This window comes from Gavialis gangeticus, unplaced genomic scaffold, assembly GCF_001723915.1.
Source record: "Gavialis gangeticus isolate Ggan-Ray unplaced genomic scaffold, GavGan_comp1, whole genome shotgun sequence".
NCBI classification, from domain to species: domain Eukaryota; kingdom Metazoa; phylum Chordata; order Crocodylia; family Gavialidae; genus Gavialis; species Gavialis gangeticus.
Window position 1 is genome coordinate 75432215 of NW_017729034.1, and position 19060 is coordinate 75451274.

Consider the following 19060-nt stretch of genomic DNA (forward strand, 5'->3'; position numbering starts at 1 on the left):
TGGTGACAGCATGTGGAGCCAGCCCACTGAGCCTCACATGATGAAGCTAGTGATGCAGGTCATGGGGTTTGGCTGGGGCGACAGAGAAGGGCAGAGCCAGCCCAGCTCTATAGCACAGTACTCCCCACTGCTCCCCATGAACTGCAAATAGCAGTGAACAGGGCTGGGCGACCAGCTCCATTGCTTGTGGCTGTCATGTACTGTTTATGAGCCTTGGACGGTGCAGCCAGGCAGAACCTGTACCCAGGCTCCGTGCCCCTACTGACCCACACTGGGTCTCTGGCATGGGCTCCGTACTCCTGCATGCCACTGCTACTTCCCCTGCTGCTTTTCTACTTTCCCTCCTGTGTGCCCACCCACCACTGTTGCTGCCACTTCCGAGCCGCTGCTGCTTCCCCCCACCCCCCACTGCTCCAGCCCACCCCAACCAGCACCACGTGGTTGCATGGCTGGGACTGTATGACACAGCATGGAACCAGCCTCACCCAGTATGGGCAGCACAGGTGTTTTTCCCACCACGCCCCCTCCCCCCCATCCCCAGCCTTGCTCCCTGCTGACTCCATGCTGCATGGCATGGCATGGCATGGCATGGCATGGCATGGATTCAGCCCAACCCAGATCTTGCACCATGGGCTGCTCATGGCAGTTTCCCGCCTCCATCCAATCTTATCTGAATTTCCACTCAGATGAAAGGAGGGCAGAGAACAGCCAGAGGGTCACTAGACCAAAAGAAACAGACTTCCAGTTGAGGACTGGGATGGAGCTAGGTAGGCCTTGCTGCTCAACTGCTGGGTCCTGCCACCAGCTTCTCCTGGGTCCTGGTGCTGCTGGTGCCTCGTCTTCTTTGACAGGCAGCCACACACACATAATTAATTTTCTAATTTTTTTTAGGGACCTTTGGGCTGGAAAGAAGGGCCTAGTGGGCTGCATCTGGCCTGTGGGCCATATTTTGCCTGCCCCTGTATTACAAGAATGCTTCTAGAGCAGCAGTCAGATGCAATTTGCAGCAGCAGGATAGATCAACCCAGCTGAGGTTGAAGGCAAGTCAATGGTTCCACCTAGCATGGGTGCAGAGTACGTGGAGGCCCAAAGGCCCTTGCCACCTCAGAAGGAGAGCTGTCACTTGAAATGCATAAAACTTTCCACATATCCATCATTTTAGGCCCTCCTCAGCAAAAATAAAAGTCAGCAGAATTCTCTTAGGTTTGTTCTCATGATAGAAAAACTTGCCCAGAACTGCATATAGAGACATTTGAGTGCCAAGGCCCTGAAAAGTGGAGAGCTTACAGTGCTGATGCTGTGCAGCCAGGTGGGAGGCCCTGTACCTATATCCAAGTATGCTCTGCAGGCTCCTTTTGTCTGCCTGGCAACACGTGGCAGCAGTGCATGGGGGAGCCCTGGTTGGCTAACCCAGTCTGCCCATTGTCAGTATGTGGTGTCAACATGTATAGACATTCACTGTCCCAGGAGAAACTGTCCTGGAAGTCATTTAACCCTGGTTGTTCTTGAGTTATTGTTCTTCTGGAGCAGCCACTTTTACTCTGGGAGAAAAAGCCTGAACATCTATACACTCATGATTTCCCCTGGGAGTGCAGTGACTCCCAGGAGAAACAATGTCTGTAGAAGGCCTTAGTCAACAGAAAGATGGGGTTTTGCCTTCACAGGCACAGCAACAGACCAGGTACAGACACTATACATAAACTGATATAAGTGCCCAAAAACTCATCTACACCTATAACAGAACAGAAATTTTCATGTAGACTTGTTTAAAAATGTTGGAACCAGGTCTAAGATATACCTGGATCAGTGTGCAGTCAAACTTAATCAATTTAGGTTAGACTGGTGCATCAAACTTCTGCACCAGATCCCCTATCAATTCATGTTAGGTCACTGTCTGCTGGTATCCCAGGTGCCTTTGCAGCCCCCTGCTAGCCCTCCCACTCCTACCCCTGCTTTCAGGGAGGTGCATTAGCACTCAGCACATGCTCAGTTGCTCCAGCCCAGCACTCGGCAGACCCTACCCTGAGCTCTCACACAGCTGAGCCAGCACAGACTCTCTTCCCAGCCCTGCCTTCTGCCTGCAGACAGCTGTCAGCCAGAGACAAGGAGTGGGAGGAGAGGAAGAATAGTGGCTTTTGCTGCATGGACCCAGCCTCTAGCTCTCTCAGACCTGAGCCAGCACAGATACTCTCCGTAACCTCACCTCCTGCCTGTGGCTAGCAGTGCAGTGGAGAACAGAGTGGGAGGGGAACAGAGGCTTCTGCCACATGGACTTGGCAGCCAATCAAGGGTAGCCGAGCCATTTGGCTGTGCTCTGCAACTGCCAGCACCTGGGGGAGCCCATGGGCCTTCTGGCAGGCATGCCGGAATGCCCCCAACCTGCTGGTCTCAGCCAGTGCAGACACCATGTGTGCCCACACACCAAAGGGCAAACATGTGTTCTGTTTTCTCCCAAACTAACCTACACCGCTTACAGAAACCCACATAGGATCCCACCTCATGCTGTCTGAACATCTGTAGCCACAGTGGATAGAGCCACAGTTTTGCTGGCAGAACCCAGCAAGCTATGTAGTGAGGACTGGGGTTAATTTACCTTAAAACGGTTCCCAAAGTAAATAAATTATGCTAAACAGCATAATAAATTAGTTGACCAATGCCCATTAGGTTTTAGCTGAAGTTTGTTAGTGAATAATATTTTGAACCCTCCGTGTAATAAAAAATGGTTCTAGCAAGTTTCAACAGGTGGTGATACAAACTGCGTAGCATAGACTGATAACATGAAATGGATGAGTGTTTTAAAAGTAGTTGAGGGCAACAAATTCTTTTAAAACTTCAGTAGTATCTTCCAAGTTTCCCCTGTTTTGGATATGCTAGATTTAATTGTATTCACATTTGAACAAACTTACTCCAGCATTTCATTTTTCAGAAAGGTACCTACTAAAAGATGCCTAAGGGAGGCCTCACCTGTAGTACTGTGTCCAGTTTTGAGCCCCACACTCCAAAAAAGGGATTTGGACAGTTTAGAAAGAACACAATGCAGAGCAACAAAAATGATTAGGGGCCTGAGAGGCAAGACTTATGAGAAAGGTGAAAAGAACTAGGGTTATTTAGTCTGGGGAAGAGAAGCCTGAGGCGGGATTTGATTACAATCTTCAAATACGTGGTCAATTACAGAGAGGAGGGGATGGGCTTTACCCAGTGGCTATAGAGGAGTGGATTAGGAAAAATGGCTTCTAACTGTACCAGGGGAAATTTTGGTTAAAAATTAGGAGGAACCTTCTGACAATGAGGGTGGTAAAGCATTGGAACAAGTTACCTAGAGAAACTTCATCCTTGGAAGTTTTCAGGAGCAGGCTAAACAGACTAGCATGGGATGGTTTCTTCAGGGGTGATCCTTCCTCAATCAGGTAGCTGGATTAGTTGATCTTCTGAGAGGCCTTCCAGCCCTACTTCCCTATAATCCTATGATCATACCATTTCATGAATGAATTTTTGCCTTTAAAGCATAGGTGTGAAGTGCCATTTGGAAGTACCTTGTTGCAGAAAAAGAATGAAACTGGAAGTAAATCACCATCTCATCAGGACATCAGTAGGAGTGGGTACTGGGGAACCTGTTACTCTGGGAATCCTGAAGGCTGCTCTGTCATAGGTGTAAGAGAATTAATTCTACCTCCTTTTCCTGTGAAAACCTCTAGTGTTCAGCTTAGTAACTCAAGCTAGGAACTGAAGAGAGAAAAGAGACTAAAAAACAATCATTATTATTTGGGCTTAGTTAAACAAAACCAGGTACTGTAACTTGTTCTTCACATTGATTGTAATGATGGTATTGGCTAAATGTTATTATATGCAAATAAATACCCCAGAAAACAAATCTTTAACAAACTGGAAGGATTCTCCTGTTGGAAGCTCATGGTCCTACCACAAGATACTCAATTCTATTGAGTTCTATTTTCAGACAACTTGTTAACTCCACCTGGGAGTAACCCCCTGAAGAGGGCACTGTGTTGGACAGTCCTGAGGAAGGAATTTTAGAAACAGCTACCTTGGGGAAGAAAGCTTAGTGAATGAAAAGGAAAAAACAAAATCTTTAGAAAAGGATAAGCACTGAACCTGCGTAGAAGGTATGAATGTATCTGGAAGAGGCTAAGTCACTTTCTTACATTTTGTGGATATCAGATTTGAGATTCTGGGGTCTCAAGTGCAAGGCACTCATAGTGACAACTGAAGTCAGTGGGATCTGTCCTTTGAGCATTTAAAGAACTATATAATGCTCGGAAGTATCTCAGATTGGGCACCCAAAATCACTGGACACTTTTGAACTTTATCGCTATGCCTCAGCTCCTTACCTCTAAAGTGGGAATATTATCATCCCTTCATCAGAGATGGGTATTTGCCAATAATTAATGTTGGTAAAACACTTGGAGGGTATTGTGATGTGTTCCACTGAAAACCCCATGAGGAAGCAAAACTATTAACAGTTCTGTCTCCAAACCAAGGTTTGAACAGTGCAAAGGACATAAGAAAATATGGATAAAATAAAATATTAAACAGCTGATTAATCAGTCAGCACAGTGCCTCTGGTGCAGCTAACTGAACAGTCAACATGTAATTAAGAGACTATCATAAACCAGATTCACATGGGGTCAAACTTACAGTTTTATAGGCAGCCTTTATTTTAGCAACTCCTAACTTTTGAAAGATTGACTTTGCAACTCTAAATTATTATTAACATTTCTATGTAATATATGATATATATAGGTTTGACATCATGTAACATTGCATCATGAAAAGTTTTTAATCTCTGCCCAAACTGTGCTGACAAAAAGAGAAATAATGGTTGTACATTTAGTGAAAGGAGCTCCCATTTCTTGTTCAATAACTTTATAGTGAGGAACCACTGGACAATGATCAGCTTTTTATTTATACAGGTCACAAGGCATGTCAGGTTGGTGATCTGCTCTTGGCAGGAAGCCCTTAATTAGAAAATTCCTAGAGAGATCTCCAGCTCCCAGTAGGTGCTTATTAAGATCTAAAGACAAAAGGAGTTAGCAGTAAAGTCTGAAGAATTCAGGATATCTTGTCAGGCAAGAACCACTTGGAAGGCAAGAAAGCATTGAGTGGTAATCAAGATGGGATGCTGGATGAATGAAAGTTTGTCAGTTCTCTTATTAGTGAGTATCTTTAATATTAAAACCCCCTAATTGAATATATGCATAAATATTTTAAGCTTATTTAAAAGACTTTTTATGGCTTGCTTACAGTAATACTCCCAAGTTAAATGTAAAACTTGCTATAAAATATTCAACAGCCTTTTTATTACTAGACTTAAAACAATTTAAAGTCATATTATCTTCTTTTGAATTATTTTTAAGTTGTATTTTAAATCTCAGATAACAGAAGCAGAGGTTTGTAATTGTATTTGAAACCTGTGAATTATTTTCTGGGGTTTTTTCAGTGGATTGGGACACGCAATGCATCCACCTCTGTACTTTTGAAAGTCTTCACTTTTCATTTTTTTTGCCTTTTGTGAACACAAGCAGTCCCATAAGTCTTTTACTTATGGTCAAGTTTCTAGCACATAGTAAGTGCTGGATATGTTTCCTGTCAAGCAATTGTAGTACTGCATTTGCTCATTCTCATAGTCATTTTCCACTTCTAACACTTGTAATCTAGCCCTGTGTTTCATGCTGATAGTGAAGTATTTTGCAGTCATTTTAAAGAAAAACCACAACTGATTTAACATGTAGTAAACTGTCATCGGTGGCATTAATAGGAGACTTGTCTTCATTATAGCTGGTGTGGCTGGGATTGAATTTATATTTGTTTATTGACACATTCTACTGGTATGAAGAAGAGGATGCTTACACTTATACACGGGTTATGCTGGGGGTAAGTATGAGTTTGATAAATACCTTCCCATATTAATACCATGCATATTTTATCAGCAGCCTACACTGCATTAATTTTTCTGGTATTGTAACAGTTATGTTTTCATTTGAAAAATTATGTTTAATAAGTTTCCTTTCTATTTCTTCTTCCCCCTTCTACATTTATAATATTTTTATACTGTTATGTGTACAGTCAGCACTGGCTTGTGCAAGAGCTTCTGCAACGTGCCTGAATTTTAATTGCATGTTAATCCTGTTACCAGTCAGTAGAAACCTTATTTCGTTCATAAGAGGAACCAGCATTGTAAGTACAATTTCTGTTTTTATTTCTATAGTTCAACAATGATGTCTATACCAGAAACTTCAAAGAAATGTAATTGTCAGTAGGGAATTCTGTATACTATTTCCTAGTTATAACTTTAAATTAACATATGCGCCATGATTACAAGGAAAAAAATATTTGTAGTAAAACTCACAAAAGAAACACTATTTTTGGGTTGGGTTATGCATAGTTTGGTATTGTGAAGTGGTTTGCATATACACTCAAGTGGCAAGCTGAACAAGAAGAAAATAAAACTCGTATTAATAGGGATCCCTGATGTGTGTCCATGTGTCCATTCACTTACTACTGTCCAGAAGCAAAACGAAAGCCAACGGGGGGAAGTGCATTTGGAAGAACTTCATGAATATAATAAGGATAATGTTTAAATCCTCTTTTCCTAGCATATACACAATCTCCACTCATGTCCTTCCCTACCCTTATATCTTAAGCCTGACTTCCACTGAGAGCAGAATAATGTGCCTACAGCTTATGCCATAGCTTCCCCTCGCAATAAAATATAAAACTTGAGCTTGACATTAATGTTGGAAAAAAAACAAATACAAATTGAAAGAGTGTTGGGGTGAGCTTGCAGCTGTGATGTCCCGCACATCCTTCCTGGACCAAGTATTTTTATGTGTGATACCTTTTATTGGACCTACTGGGCACATCTGCACAAGATGTTTACTACACAGTTGACTAATTAGGTGCACAGTAAATGTCTCAGCATCTACACATGTACCCCTATTAGGCTGCAGTAAACTAATTCACTTTGTAGCAGGATAGTACTTGTACCATATTTCATGGTGTATATGTTGGCATGGTGTATAGGTCAATCCCCAGCTTTCCAATCTGAAAGGTAAGGATTTTCATAGGCACAGCGTATAAGTCAGGGCCAGGCTTGGTGCTCAGCTGGAGCAGCCCCATCCCCTGCAAGCAGCACTGCCAGTGTGGCTTGCAGGAGATGGGGTCACACCAGCCAAGCCTGCCCCTGGCCCTGTCCCCTGCAAGTGGCACCAACTCACTGAGCCCAGTGCTGCTCACAGGGGATGGGGACAGGGGTGGGGTGGGGCTGGGCTTGGTACCCAGCTGGCACAACCTCCGCACCGCCAGTGCTGCTCACAGGGCATGAGGCCACACCAGACAAGTACCAAGCCCAGCCCCATCCCTGTCCCCATCCCCTGTGAGTGGCACCTGGCAACTACACAGATAGTCCAGTAAAAGTTATCACATACAAAAAAACATTGCCTAAATACAGTTGAATCATTCTCATCCCTCAAATTAGTAGAAAAGTCATGAGTTTATAAAATAAGTGCTTAGTGGTTCTTCTTTGTCTTGTTTAGCCCTTTTGGTACATGAGGCTTATGTTTCAAGAAATACTTACGCAAATCAAGTGCTGCGTCTACACGAGACTCTAACTGCTTGGTCATTACTGCACAGTCATTTAGTACTAAATGACAGCACACTAACCCAAATTGCTGTGCAGTAGCACCAACAAACAGCTTTTTTTGGGACACTACTGCATAGTAGTCTCAACACAACTTTGCAGTAGCATCACGTCAAGGATTCTGCCATACACCACCACTCGTCAGTAGTCTCAGGCTACTGTGCAGTCCACATCTCATGTAGATGCTGCCAGGCAGACTTCAAGGAGAAGGCAAACAAACAAACATCACTAGTTTTGCAATAAAATCATGAGTTGCCAACACTACAGCTATTTGTAGACCCTGCTGTGCCTTGTGGAGTGACTTAAAAGTCAAGATCACAGTCTGAATCAACAACCAATTTCCCCGATTTCTACAATCACAGCTTGCCCAAGAATACTGAAACCCTGTGAGAAATGCTGAATAACTCTCATCACTATGAGCACAGACAGAAGTGCAGTGGCCTGCTGTAACTAAGAACATTTTGCGGAAAGCGTTCTGAGTTGCAACAATCCCCCAGACCAAACAGAAGTTCACCGTTGGTTTCGGGGGGGGGGGGGGATCTTGCTGCTGACTACAAGACTGCAGCCAGTTTCCCCGAGCAATGACCCCTGCTCCAACAGCTTGCACTGTTTTCAGAATGGGAGGGGGAACGGGAGCAGAGGGAGCTTGTTCTAAGGGTTCCCCAGTCAGAGCTCGATGGTGTGGTGTGTTAACCGGACCCCCCCTCCCCTGCCTCAGTGGGGCTCCAAAACACCCACTCCACCCTCCAGTGGGGGTTGAAAAATACCCCAAACCAAATTCTCTCCACCCCCTTTCCCCTCTCCCATTCTGAAAACAGCTTGGAGGCTGGGAGGCAAGTGCATGCACAAATTACAGAAGATGCTATGTTTTGAAACATCTTCCTCTGAACCTTCATGTGACAAGGGTTCATATTTTCACCTGATCAGCTATTTTTTAAGTGGTCTGCAGCTGTGCACTTGTTTGGTCATGCTATAGACTGCTTTCTGTGGCCAGATTGGGCAAAAATTGTCAGTTCTGTCAGCACCCTATGTTCCTGATGCCTAAAAGCAACATTTCCAATCAATTCCTTCACTCTGTTTTGATTAAAGAAAAGTATTGAACCTGACTGATCCACCTACTAAACTATAAGTTTGCAATTATAAATGAAGCTAACTCTTAAAATATTTGGGGGGGGGTGTTTTTTTTGTTTTTTTGCCAAGTGTGGAAGACAGGCATTAAGGAGACAACTTGACAAAAGCCTCACATTTCACAAGGTGGTTGCCTATGGAATAGCTGTAAATGCAAGTAAGCTTTCCATTTCTTTGGCATTGTCTTTAATTGTTGTGAATTATATAGTGATTCTACTTTATGTTAAAATCCCTATAACTTTAGATACACTTCTGCTCAAGCATGATCATTTGGTGGCTGAAACTTAAAATAGTCATTTTGTTCTTAAAATGGTTACAAAGAGAAGGGAAAGGAGGTAGAACATATATCTTGCCATCTGTTACAATCACTTGCTTATCTGTCATGTCCATTCATATATCAGAGTTCACTTTAAGCATAAACCAGATTTCTAGAAAATGCCACCTTGTTTCTTTAATTAACAAACAAACCCAGGAATATAAATTACCTAACTGCTATTTGGTGTATAATTTGTTATGCTCCAAGAAAGAAGCAAAATTGTACAGTCAAACCTTTTGTTTTATATTTTACATTTTTGTAAAAATGTTTGCTGGTGTATTTAAATGAACAGTTGTGAAAGTGTAGCAGAAAATAACTATTTTAAGGCTTTAATAATTACAGAAACATACACAGCAGCTGATATCAAGTGACAGAAAGCGCCATTCTCTAGAGAGAAAACAGGTGGATTTTTTTGTGGCATGTTTTGGAGTTTTTGGAAGAGAGAATAGACCAGCAGATGATATAATTGAAAAAGAAATGAAAGGGACATCAGAAGAATAAGCCCTCAAAAGCAAGTGAGAGAGACATTTTGTTTGGGAAATACTTTATCAATTCATAGGCAAATAGTTTGTTTCCTTTACATTAAAAAAAAGACCAGAAAAATCAGCTGTTTAAAAAGAAAAAAATTCTGCAGAAACTTCAGATGCTAAAAATTCAATCTGCATATGGTGTGGAAAATCATATTATCATGTTTGTATGAAAGCAGGTAGCCAGAAGTAAATGTTTCTTTTATAATATTTAGCAATGTCAAGATGTACAGGGAGAAATCTTGATTTTTTTTTTCATGACAAAAGATGTTATATGCAGTAGCTGGCTAAAGCATCAGCTACTGAACAAGACTGTTAAAGACTGTTACAAGTTAGTAGTTAAGTGAATTATCTCTCCTTCATGATCAATGGATTTAAATCTGATAGTAGAACAGCAAACCAATTTATAGAGGAGATCACAGTGCTTATAATTTTCACAAATGAATCTGTAGATCTCTTTAATAATAAAAAGCCAGGAATATGTGTCTTGGCTTTCCATGTGGTATTTTTAACATATTCATTTACCAGCACGCTAAAAATAATTAGAGCAACATTAACATTCTTATCTTGCTTCTCAAACAGTAGACTATCATTATAGAGGTGCATATGCCTTGAAAAAAGTACATCTGTGTCTTTAATTTTTCATCAATTATTATACAAATTCAACTGCAGGCTTTAATTGGCCAGGTCATAATGTGATATAATTAGAGACTGGTGGAAGTAGGCAAGTTGGAGGAAAGCGAGAGTAAACAATGTTATCTATAATCAAGGGCATCATTGAAAATTCAGTAAAGGGAATTCTGCTTAGTTTGGCTTCCTGCCTTTCTGCATGCTTGTCTATGATAAGAGCTGCCTGGGAGTTATTCACCCACTAATAAATCTTCCTTATAGACCTTCAACTCTACTAGAATAAAATCATAGTTTCACAGACTCTCAATATGATCAATGAAAATCATTCTAGACTTTCTAACTCAAATGGGACTTTTCAGTCAAAAGGCAGTACCTTGAATATAAAGAGCTTAATAATAGATGAGTAAATAATGTTTCATAGAAAGCAATATTTCATACTAGGTCATTTTCATCTTTGAAAGAAAATAAATGTATATGTTTATAAAATGCTTTCTAAAGCATTCTTTGTAATGTAAAAGACATTATTAGATTAGTTTATTAGTGATTAGTTTTTGAGCACTTACAGCTAACCTAAAATGGGTTTATTATTATTATTGGTGGTGGTGGTGGTGTTGACATTATTATTATTATTTCTAACATATAAAGAATACTTAAAAAGCTAGCTTTTTCTTCTACTTTTTTACATTTAAAACCTACTTTCTTTCCTGGAGAAGGTTTATATGTAGGTAAGGCTACAAGACCTCGGGGGTTATGATACCATAAGAAAGAGAAATTCAAGCAGCTGAAAGGGGAAAAAAAAGATTTAGTTAATTTGTTTGAAAAACAGGCTTTTCCCACTACATAAAACTTCAGCATTGTATCAGTCCAGAAATTAGCATTTTGCTAAAGCCTGAAAATTTGTTTGCTTTGTTCTGGGCAAATATTGTTTTTTGGGAGAAGAGATTCTTTGCATGAAGATATTTTATTTAGTTCAAACCCCATTCTTACTGGTTTTCAAAACTGCAGAAACCAAAAATTGAAGAAAATGTTCTATCAAACTCTATTTTCAATCATACCATTTACAGCTCTGCTAGTGCATGCCTCTGTAGGTCACAACTCGTGACAAATACTTGGAAGAAAAAAATCTATTAATAAAAAAACCCCTATCCAAGCAGACTAAAAATGCTTCAATTTCAGTTCTAGTTTTGTTCAGCAAAAAACAAGAAAAATAAGATTTGATTCCTAGTATTTCTATGGGGGGAAAGTTACAAAAGCCCTCCACATCTATCACCTTTTTCAGCACAAAACTGTTTGGGTAGAATTTTAAGCAAATTCTAAAAATAAGTGTTTAGAATTAAATCCATACAGATATGCTACAAGTGATACAGTGATTATTCTTAGGTATTGGTTGCTTTAGTTACATATGTTTGTTTAATAAGAACCAGAAAGCTGGGGGTGGGGGGTGGTAGTACAAAATGTTGGGTCAGTTTGCTGTAGAGTTCATTTGGGGTTTTGGTGAGGCCATACAAAGTTATTGATTTCTGTAAGGTTACAGAGATCAAGATTTTGACCCTTTGATTTTTATCACACTGGGAATAAGATGATTAATTAGTAGTACTGAACTCCAGTATGACTATTATTTTGGACAGGCATGCAGAAATAGAGAGGAGGAAATCTTGCCTTCAGATAAACACATGCAATTTCTGTTTAGTTGAATGAGAGCCCTGCATGCTTGACTGAAGGCACAATTGGCTGAACAAGACAAGCTAAATTGACCAGACTTTCAAGAATGTAATTTAATTACACCTCTTTTCATATTTAGGAATATCCACGGTAGGCACCATGCTCTAATTTCAACCTTTCTACTTTCCACCCTTTCTCCCATAAGAGATATTATTTAAACACAGATGGAAAATTAAAGGTTCATATAAAAATGAATGTTTATTAAGTGTTTCAAGGATTCCCTGTTTCACTAAAAATAAAGGACTAAATCCTTCAGTTGCCTGATTAAGGGATCCAGAATTTGGCCTAAAATGTATGTTTATTCATTGGAAGGGAAAATCACTGGTAAAAAATAAATCCTAGGTTCAGGATCCTAAGCTTTTGCTCATAACAAATATATTTCAATTGAGTACAATATAAACAATGGTAAACTCAAATTTCAGGAATTTGTATGTTGAGTTTTTGAAAGCACACAGTGAAATCTACACACTGTAGATCCAGAAGAGCTCCACAAAATGTATGTTAGGTACCTAAAATGTTTTAACAAATTGCAGCATTTCTTGTGCCGGATGTTTTAGTCTGCTACAACTATTTTACTTAAAGAAACCACACTATTTAAGAACTTTGGAGATTCAGGTAAGACGACATTGTCTATACATTAGTTTGAATGTTACTGTTTTTCTGTTTAGGGTTATATCTATTACCATCTGGCACAAAGTAGCTTGTATGATGTTTTTCAGTCTAGAAGATCTGTGCTGTACCTGTCAGGTACAAGTAGAAACAACTGGCACCCACAACCTGAAGGCTTACGACCGCAGGTAGTTTTTACTAAGACTGACAAAATAGACCATAGCAGTAAGATGTGGATATTTTTTGTCAGTACACATCTCTGGCCATGGCAGAAGAATAAAGCAATATATTGCTGGTATAAAACAATGTTCAAGCAACTGTAACAAAGTATATTAGACAAAGAACAGAAATCTGCTCTCTTTTCAATGAGAAAATGGATGAGTAGGTATACTAACATGTTTCCACAACTGAACCACAGGCTAAAAGATTACTTCAAATGAGGAAGGGGCTACTCCCATTTAATCCACGGTTTCCCCTTTGAGATTGGCAATTATGTTGCTTATGTTCTTTGATATGGGCTTCTATCGATCCAATAGGAATGGTATTAAGACCACTAACCAATTCAGTTACATCTGTTCAGTAGCCATTATATTCATGCAGATATGACATTTAGATCAACCTAACTAAATGCTGATTTGTGCAGACATTCAGGGGGTTTAAATCAGGCCAAAATGGAGGACCCTATATATATTAGTTCACCTGAGTAGGTGAACTTATTTATATCAGAAATGAATTAACCTGATCCAGCAAACATCCGCACATGTTTAAGAGTGTAGCCCTATGGCTGGAAAAGCCCAGCTGCTTGCCCCAGCCCTGCCCTTCACTCTGGGCCATTTTTAGTGCCCTGAGCTCTCCACCCCCAGATAAACTACCCATCTGGAGACCAACCACCACCCCCACAGATCTGCCAGCCCCCCTGATCCTGCCAATCCCCCTGACCTCCCAACCCCCACCACATGGACCCCCTAGCCTCTTCTCCCCACCCTGAGGTACTTACACCCAGTTCCCAGCAGAGCTTCCAGCACCAGCAGATATCTGCACATGCTGCTCCAAGTCTATGAACATACAGCTTATAAAGCAAGTTGTGTGATCATAGCCTGAGTGCAATTAACATTTGTATGCACCCTCAGTTTTGTACAAGGGCCCTAGAAGGAAGTGTATTACCTTCTTAGAGAAAGTACTTCCTTCTGAATGAAAAAACAGTTCTGTTTTGGAGAAGTTTTTTTAAGATAATACTTTGGGGATAAATAAAAGGAAGAGAGAAAAGGAAGAGAGAAATTCTGCTGTAAAAATAAGACTTTTAAGCTTCATTGCCTAGGCAATGCTTCCAGATCCTCCAAGGAGTGTAGGTAATCCAGGAGGTCCACATTTTGCAGGGAATGCTTCAGGAAAGAGCCTTGTTGATATTAGGTATGAAAATTACTCAGTACCAAGGCTTTAGTTATTTAGTATGTGTTACTTTAGCTATGCATGATACCTAACAGTCATAGGTCCCTGGCACAGCAGTTAACCAGTTAATCATCCCTTAAATTGTTACCCACCCACATGGTAATGCAATTTATGGCATGATACAACAAGAAATAAGCCACAAAACTATTAAACAAAAAATGTGTTAACTTTATAGCTGGTTTCTGTTATGCCATTAATTGGACATGTGGCCAGGCTGATTGGGATTTCCAGCCTCAGGGTGTGGTCCCGCAGCTGGAAGCTCCATCACTTGATCTGGGCTCCCAGCCATAGAGGGGCACCATGTGCTCTCACAGCTGGAAACTGCTGAAGAGGCTCCCAGCTGTGAGGAAGCACATGGTATACCCTCACAGCTGGGAGCCAGGATCAGCTGATGGAGCTTCCAGCTGCAGGAGCTTGCTACTTGTCGGTACAGGGGGAGCTAAGGATAGTGATTCTGGGCTCCCCCTGCACTGGCAATATGATGTGATGGAATCTGATGCTGAATCCCACAGTCATGCCTCCTACCATGCACACAGAAAACAAGAGGAACCAAGACCGTAGAAACAAGAGAGAACAGATAGCACTTTTGGTTGCATCAGCAATCTTTAGCAGGCCACAGAATAAAGCACTTCAATATGAATCCAACAGATATCAGTCACTTAGCCTTCCTTTTCAGAGTCTTAGGGGGCTGGGGTAGTGCATGGGCACTATGATGCACAGTTGGCAGCCCAGATGTTGCAAGTTTGAAGTCATAGCAGAAGCTCATGGCGCAGCCACATCAGATTCCAATGAATCTATGAATTCTGCTAAATCCCTTGTCACAAGAAAGGAAGGAAAGCCAGAGTTTTCTGCTCCTGTTCCCCAGTTTTCTGTCTACCTGCTCCAAAGCCTACCACATAAGAAAGGACTGATGAGACTTAGGTGCCTAACTCCAGGAAGTGGTCCATAGCAAGAAATACTAAATGAAAATAAATACAACCCTCCAACCTGAAGTTAAGTTCCTAATTAAGTTTGAAGGGTGAGTCTAAGATCTTCTCAGAATTTCCTGCTGACTAGGTTTTCTAGCTCTTTGCTCAGCATGCTGACTTCTGTGAATCTGGAACTGGGCATATAAAAGTTAGGTGTTGCAATTCCTAAGTCCATCTGGGTGCATCTACATGTGACGCTACATCACCATAGCAATGTGCAACAGTTTTCTCATCTCCAAAAAATATATTCTAGGTGTAGGTGTACCATAGATTTGTACAGCAGTATAGTGACATTTTCTGTTTTGATTTTGATCCCCTTCTTAATTATTCCTAAAATCCTATTTGCTTTTTCTTTTACTTCTTCTGAACACTAGGCTGACGTTCTCAGATAATTATTCACAATTTCAAAGTCTCTTTCATAAGTAGTAACAGCTAATGTAGAACCCATTATCATGCATATACATCTGGATTTATTTTTTCCATGTGTTTCACTTTTCTCTTATCAACATTGAACTTCATCTGCTTTTTTACTCTGAATAATTTGGTGTCATTATTTGCAAACATACCTACCTCATAGTCACTCCTTTTTCCAAATAATTTATGAATATGTTAAGGAACACAGACTCAAGTACAAACCACGGGGGTCTGCTTCCCTTCTGAGAAATTACCATATATTTGTCACTCTTTGTTTCCTGTCCCTTAGCCAGTGGCTGATCCACAAGTAGACCTTTCCTCTCCTGCTTTAACAGTCTGCTTTCATTAAGAGCCATTGGCCATGTCCAGATGTCCAGGGGCATGGGCTTGCAGCAGCAAAAGTAGCAGCACAAATTTGTGCTGCTGCTTTTTGCCTCAGCACACACCCCTGCATGCATGCTTTAGTGAGGGACAAATTGTCCTGCTTCAGGCAAACTATTGCCAGCTCCTCCTGGCTCCCAGCATCCTGGAGGAGACAGGGCACAGTGGAAGGAGTGGAGATGCTCTGGCCAGCAGCTAGTGTCTCCCTGGAGAAGCGAGCTTCCATGCCTTACGGCGCACACTCTTGTCACGTGCACTGTACCGCTTTTTTTTTTTCTGGCACTTTTTTTGCTACCAGGATTTCCCAATAGCAAATTTTGGCTCCACACTGCAAATGTGCAGTGCGAGGCATATTTTAACAGTCCCCATGTGTGATTTGTGGCAGCATAAAGAGGTTTGCAGCACAACAAACTGCACATGCCTGCATGTCTGAATGTGGCCATTGATGCTAGACTTTGTCAAAACCTTTTTTGGAAAGTCCAGATACATTACATGTGTATCACTCTGATCTAAATACTGGTTAACATCTTCAAAAAATTCTAGTAGACTGGTGAGGCATAACAACTATTTACAAAAGCTGTGTTAGCTCTTTTTTAGCAAGTTATATTTATTCATGTGATGGGCAATCCTATTTTTTTATTATAATTTCTACAATTTTTCCAGGAACAGAAGTTAGGTTTACTGGTCTGTAGTCCCCTGAATCTCCTCTGAAGCTCTTTTTAAAGATTGCCTTTACAGTGACTACCCTCCAGTTCTCCAGTACAGAGGCTGGGTTTAGTACATAGTAAGTCAGTAGATCTGCAATTTCAAGTTTGAACTCCTTCAGGACTCTTAAGTGAATACCATTTGGCCATGGTGATTTGTCACTGCTTAATTTATCAATTTCCTCTCTGGATCATTCTACTGGCAGCTCAATATGTGTCAGTTCCACTAATTTGTCCCCTGAAAGGAGTGGCTCTGGTATGGTAAAGTATTATTATTCAGTGAAGCAGATCATATTCATATTGCTTCAATTACTGATTTTTAATGTGAGCTTTTTTAATGGTCAGACACAGACGCAGATAATATGGGAACATAACATGAAAGTGGAGATTAGTGACTGAAAGTCAATTATGAAAACCAGAAATAACATATTTTTAGCTGCACTATAAACATCTAATTGTTTTTCAGTGTTGTTTTTCAGGCTACTGTATTGAATGTTTTGTGTTAATTACAGCTAGTTTATGAATATTTAGAATCCATCCTACTTTAAAATTATAAAATGTTGGATGTAGCATGATTTGAATAATCATCTATGTTAAAGAGTAAAAAACCAAGGTCCCCGATTGGCCACATCCAGATGAGTGTGGACATTTCTTTTCCCGGACGTTTGGTTCCCCTTGCACCACTGCTACTTGTCGCCAGGGAACACCCATGCCACTCATGCTTTGGCACATGGCAAGTTACCCTGGGGATGGTAGGGGAGGCTGGGGCCAGCCTGATGGTGGCCCCAGTAGCCTCACCTGAGGTTCTGGGGGCCTTCTGTGGCTGCAGCAGAGGCAATGGCAGGTGCTGGCAGCTGCAGCAGCTACTATTTTTGTTCTCCTCCTCCCCCTATCCCCAAGTTGAGTGACTGTGGCTGCTGTCCTGGTCATCCTCCCAGCCCCCCTTAATTATGCAGTTGTTTCTGGGTGCATCCACTTTATTCTCCATGGTGCCAGACCTGCTATCTAGATCACTTTTATGTGGCTATATAGGGACATTGATCCCCTGCACTACTAAATCAGACTAGGACACATCCGGGGGGATCCAGAGTGGGATTGGATTGGACCATGCCAGGAAAGCCTTTGGTGACAAATCCCCAAAGCAGGTAAGAATCCCACCCACTTACCCAAGGGCAGGTCCTCTCCCCCCCTTCCCCTGCTCCCCTGCCTGTGGCAGCTGCTTTCCCTGCTGTCCAGGGTTGCAAAAGCTTCAAAGCCACTCCTGCCTGCTGCAGCCAGACTACATGTGGTCTGGGCTCAGCTAGGAACAGTGACAGTGGGAGCAGCGATGGGCAGAGGGGTGAATTCCCACTTGCTGTGCCTGTTCCCAGGGGAGTGTCACTAAGCCCAGCCCCACCATAGCCTGGCTGAAATGGGCAGGAGCAGCCTGGAAGCTTCCCCCGCCTCCCCCTGGGACAGAAAGGAAAACACCAGGGACAGGGGTGGGGAGGAGTATGGGGAGAGGAGGGGATGTGCCTTTGAGCACAGAGGGGAAGCAGGGATTTTTACCTGCTTTGCAGACTTTAAATGGTGCAGTCTGCATTGGTGAATTGTGAAGAAGCAGGCTGGGAGTTGGGGTGCAGCCACTCCTGAAGCATGGGAGCTGTTCCCATACCCCTAAATCTTTGATCCATCTCTGGAAAGAACCTAGCCTTTCAAGAACTTTTGGGATTTAAGTTATTTTACTTTATTAGCATTTGAAAATCAAGGTAACAGATCATTATCGCTTGTTCCCACCAAGAGGTCACCCTCCTAGGAAATCAAAAGGTAAGTGTCAGTACATTGTGAAACATAAGAAATGATGTTATTGGGACAATTAACATGGTAAGATTATGCTAAAGTGGTTCTTCCACAACTTAAACATAACCTCTGTGTTGCACATTGATAAAAGTTTATTTTTGTTGCTGATTTCTGTGTAAGGTTCTTAATCCAAACAAAGCTTTTTAATGGTTCCTGTCATAATTAATAATGTTGACTCCAGGATTGTATATATCTCGGAAAGTAAGTTTAATTTTACATAGTTCTCTTTTTCATACAGTCATACATATTGTTGCACATTTGGTCAACATAGAGCGATATCATATAAGCCAGTCAAAGGAAGCAGGCGAGTTACAAAATAAACTTTCTGGACTTGGCAAGAACCCAAATGAAAGCTACTTGAACCCAATCAGAGATTATGAAACAGTAAGTTGTTATTTTGTTCTCTTTGGTTATCCTCATGGGAAAAGATTTCCTTTGTGGATCATTTTGGCAGTAAGACTAGATTTCAGGACCTTTACCAGAGCAAGGAGGTGCTGCTGAAGGTTAACCTCCATGTCAGCTGAAAATACTTACTCAAAAATGCAATTTTCAGGCTACAAAGTTAAGAAAAGCGTGTATACTCTTTTAATTAGTTTAGGAAGAAGGCAACTGGTTTGGGGACGCAGGGTGCCTACAGATGTATAGGGCCTCACTCAAACTCATGGTGTTTTATATGAAGTGCCATGAGTTAGAGCCCTCCCCCCCCTCCCCTCCCCTCC

At 41.4% G+C, this 19060-nt stretch overlaps 1 protein-coding gene across 1 annotated transcript in view; it reads left to right on the forward strand.

Moving 5' to 3' along the window:
* Positions 1–5129: 5129 nt before the first annotated feature.
* NOX3 (NADPH oxidase 3) overlaps positions 5130–19060 on the forward strand; it is a 62733-nt gene continuing 48802 nt past the window's right edge. Inside the window, exons 1-5 of the mRNA XM_019527703.1 lie at positions 5130–5171; positions 5794–5889; positions 6082–6192; positions 8855–8939; positions 18580–18725. Coding sequence (XP_019383248.1) covers positions 5130–5171; positions 5794–5889; positions 6082–6192; positions 8855–8939; positions 18580–18725 — 480 coding nt within the window. The remainder of the gene's footprint in view (positions 5172–5793; positions 5890–6081; positions 6193–8854; positions 8940–18579; positions 18726–19060) is intronic.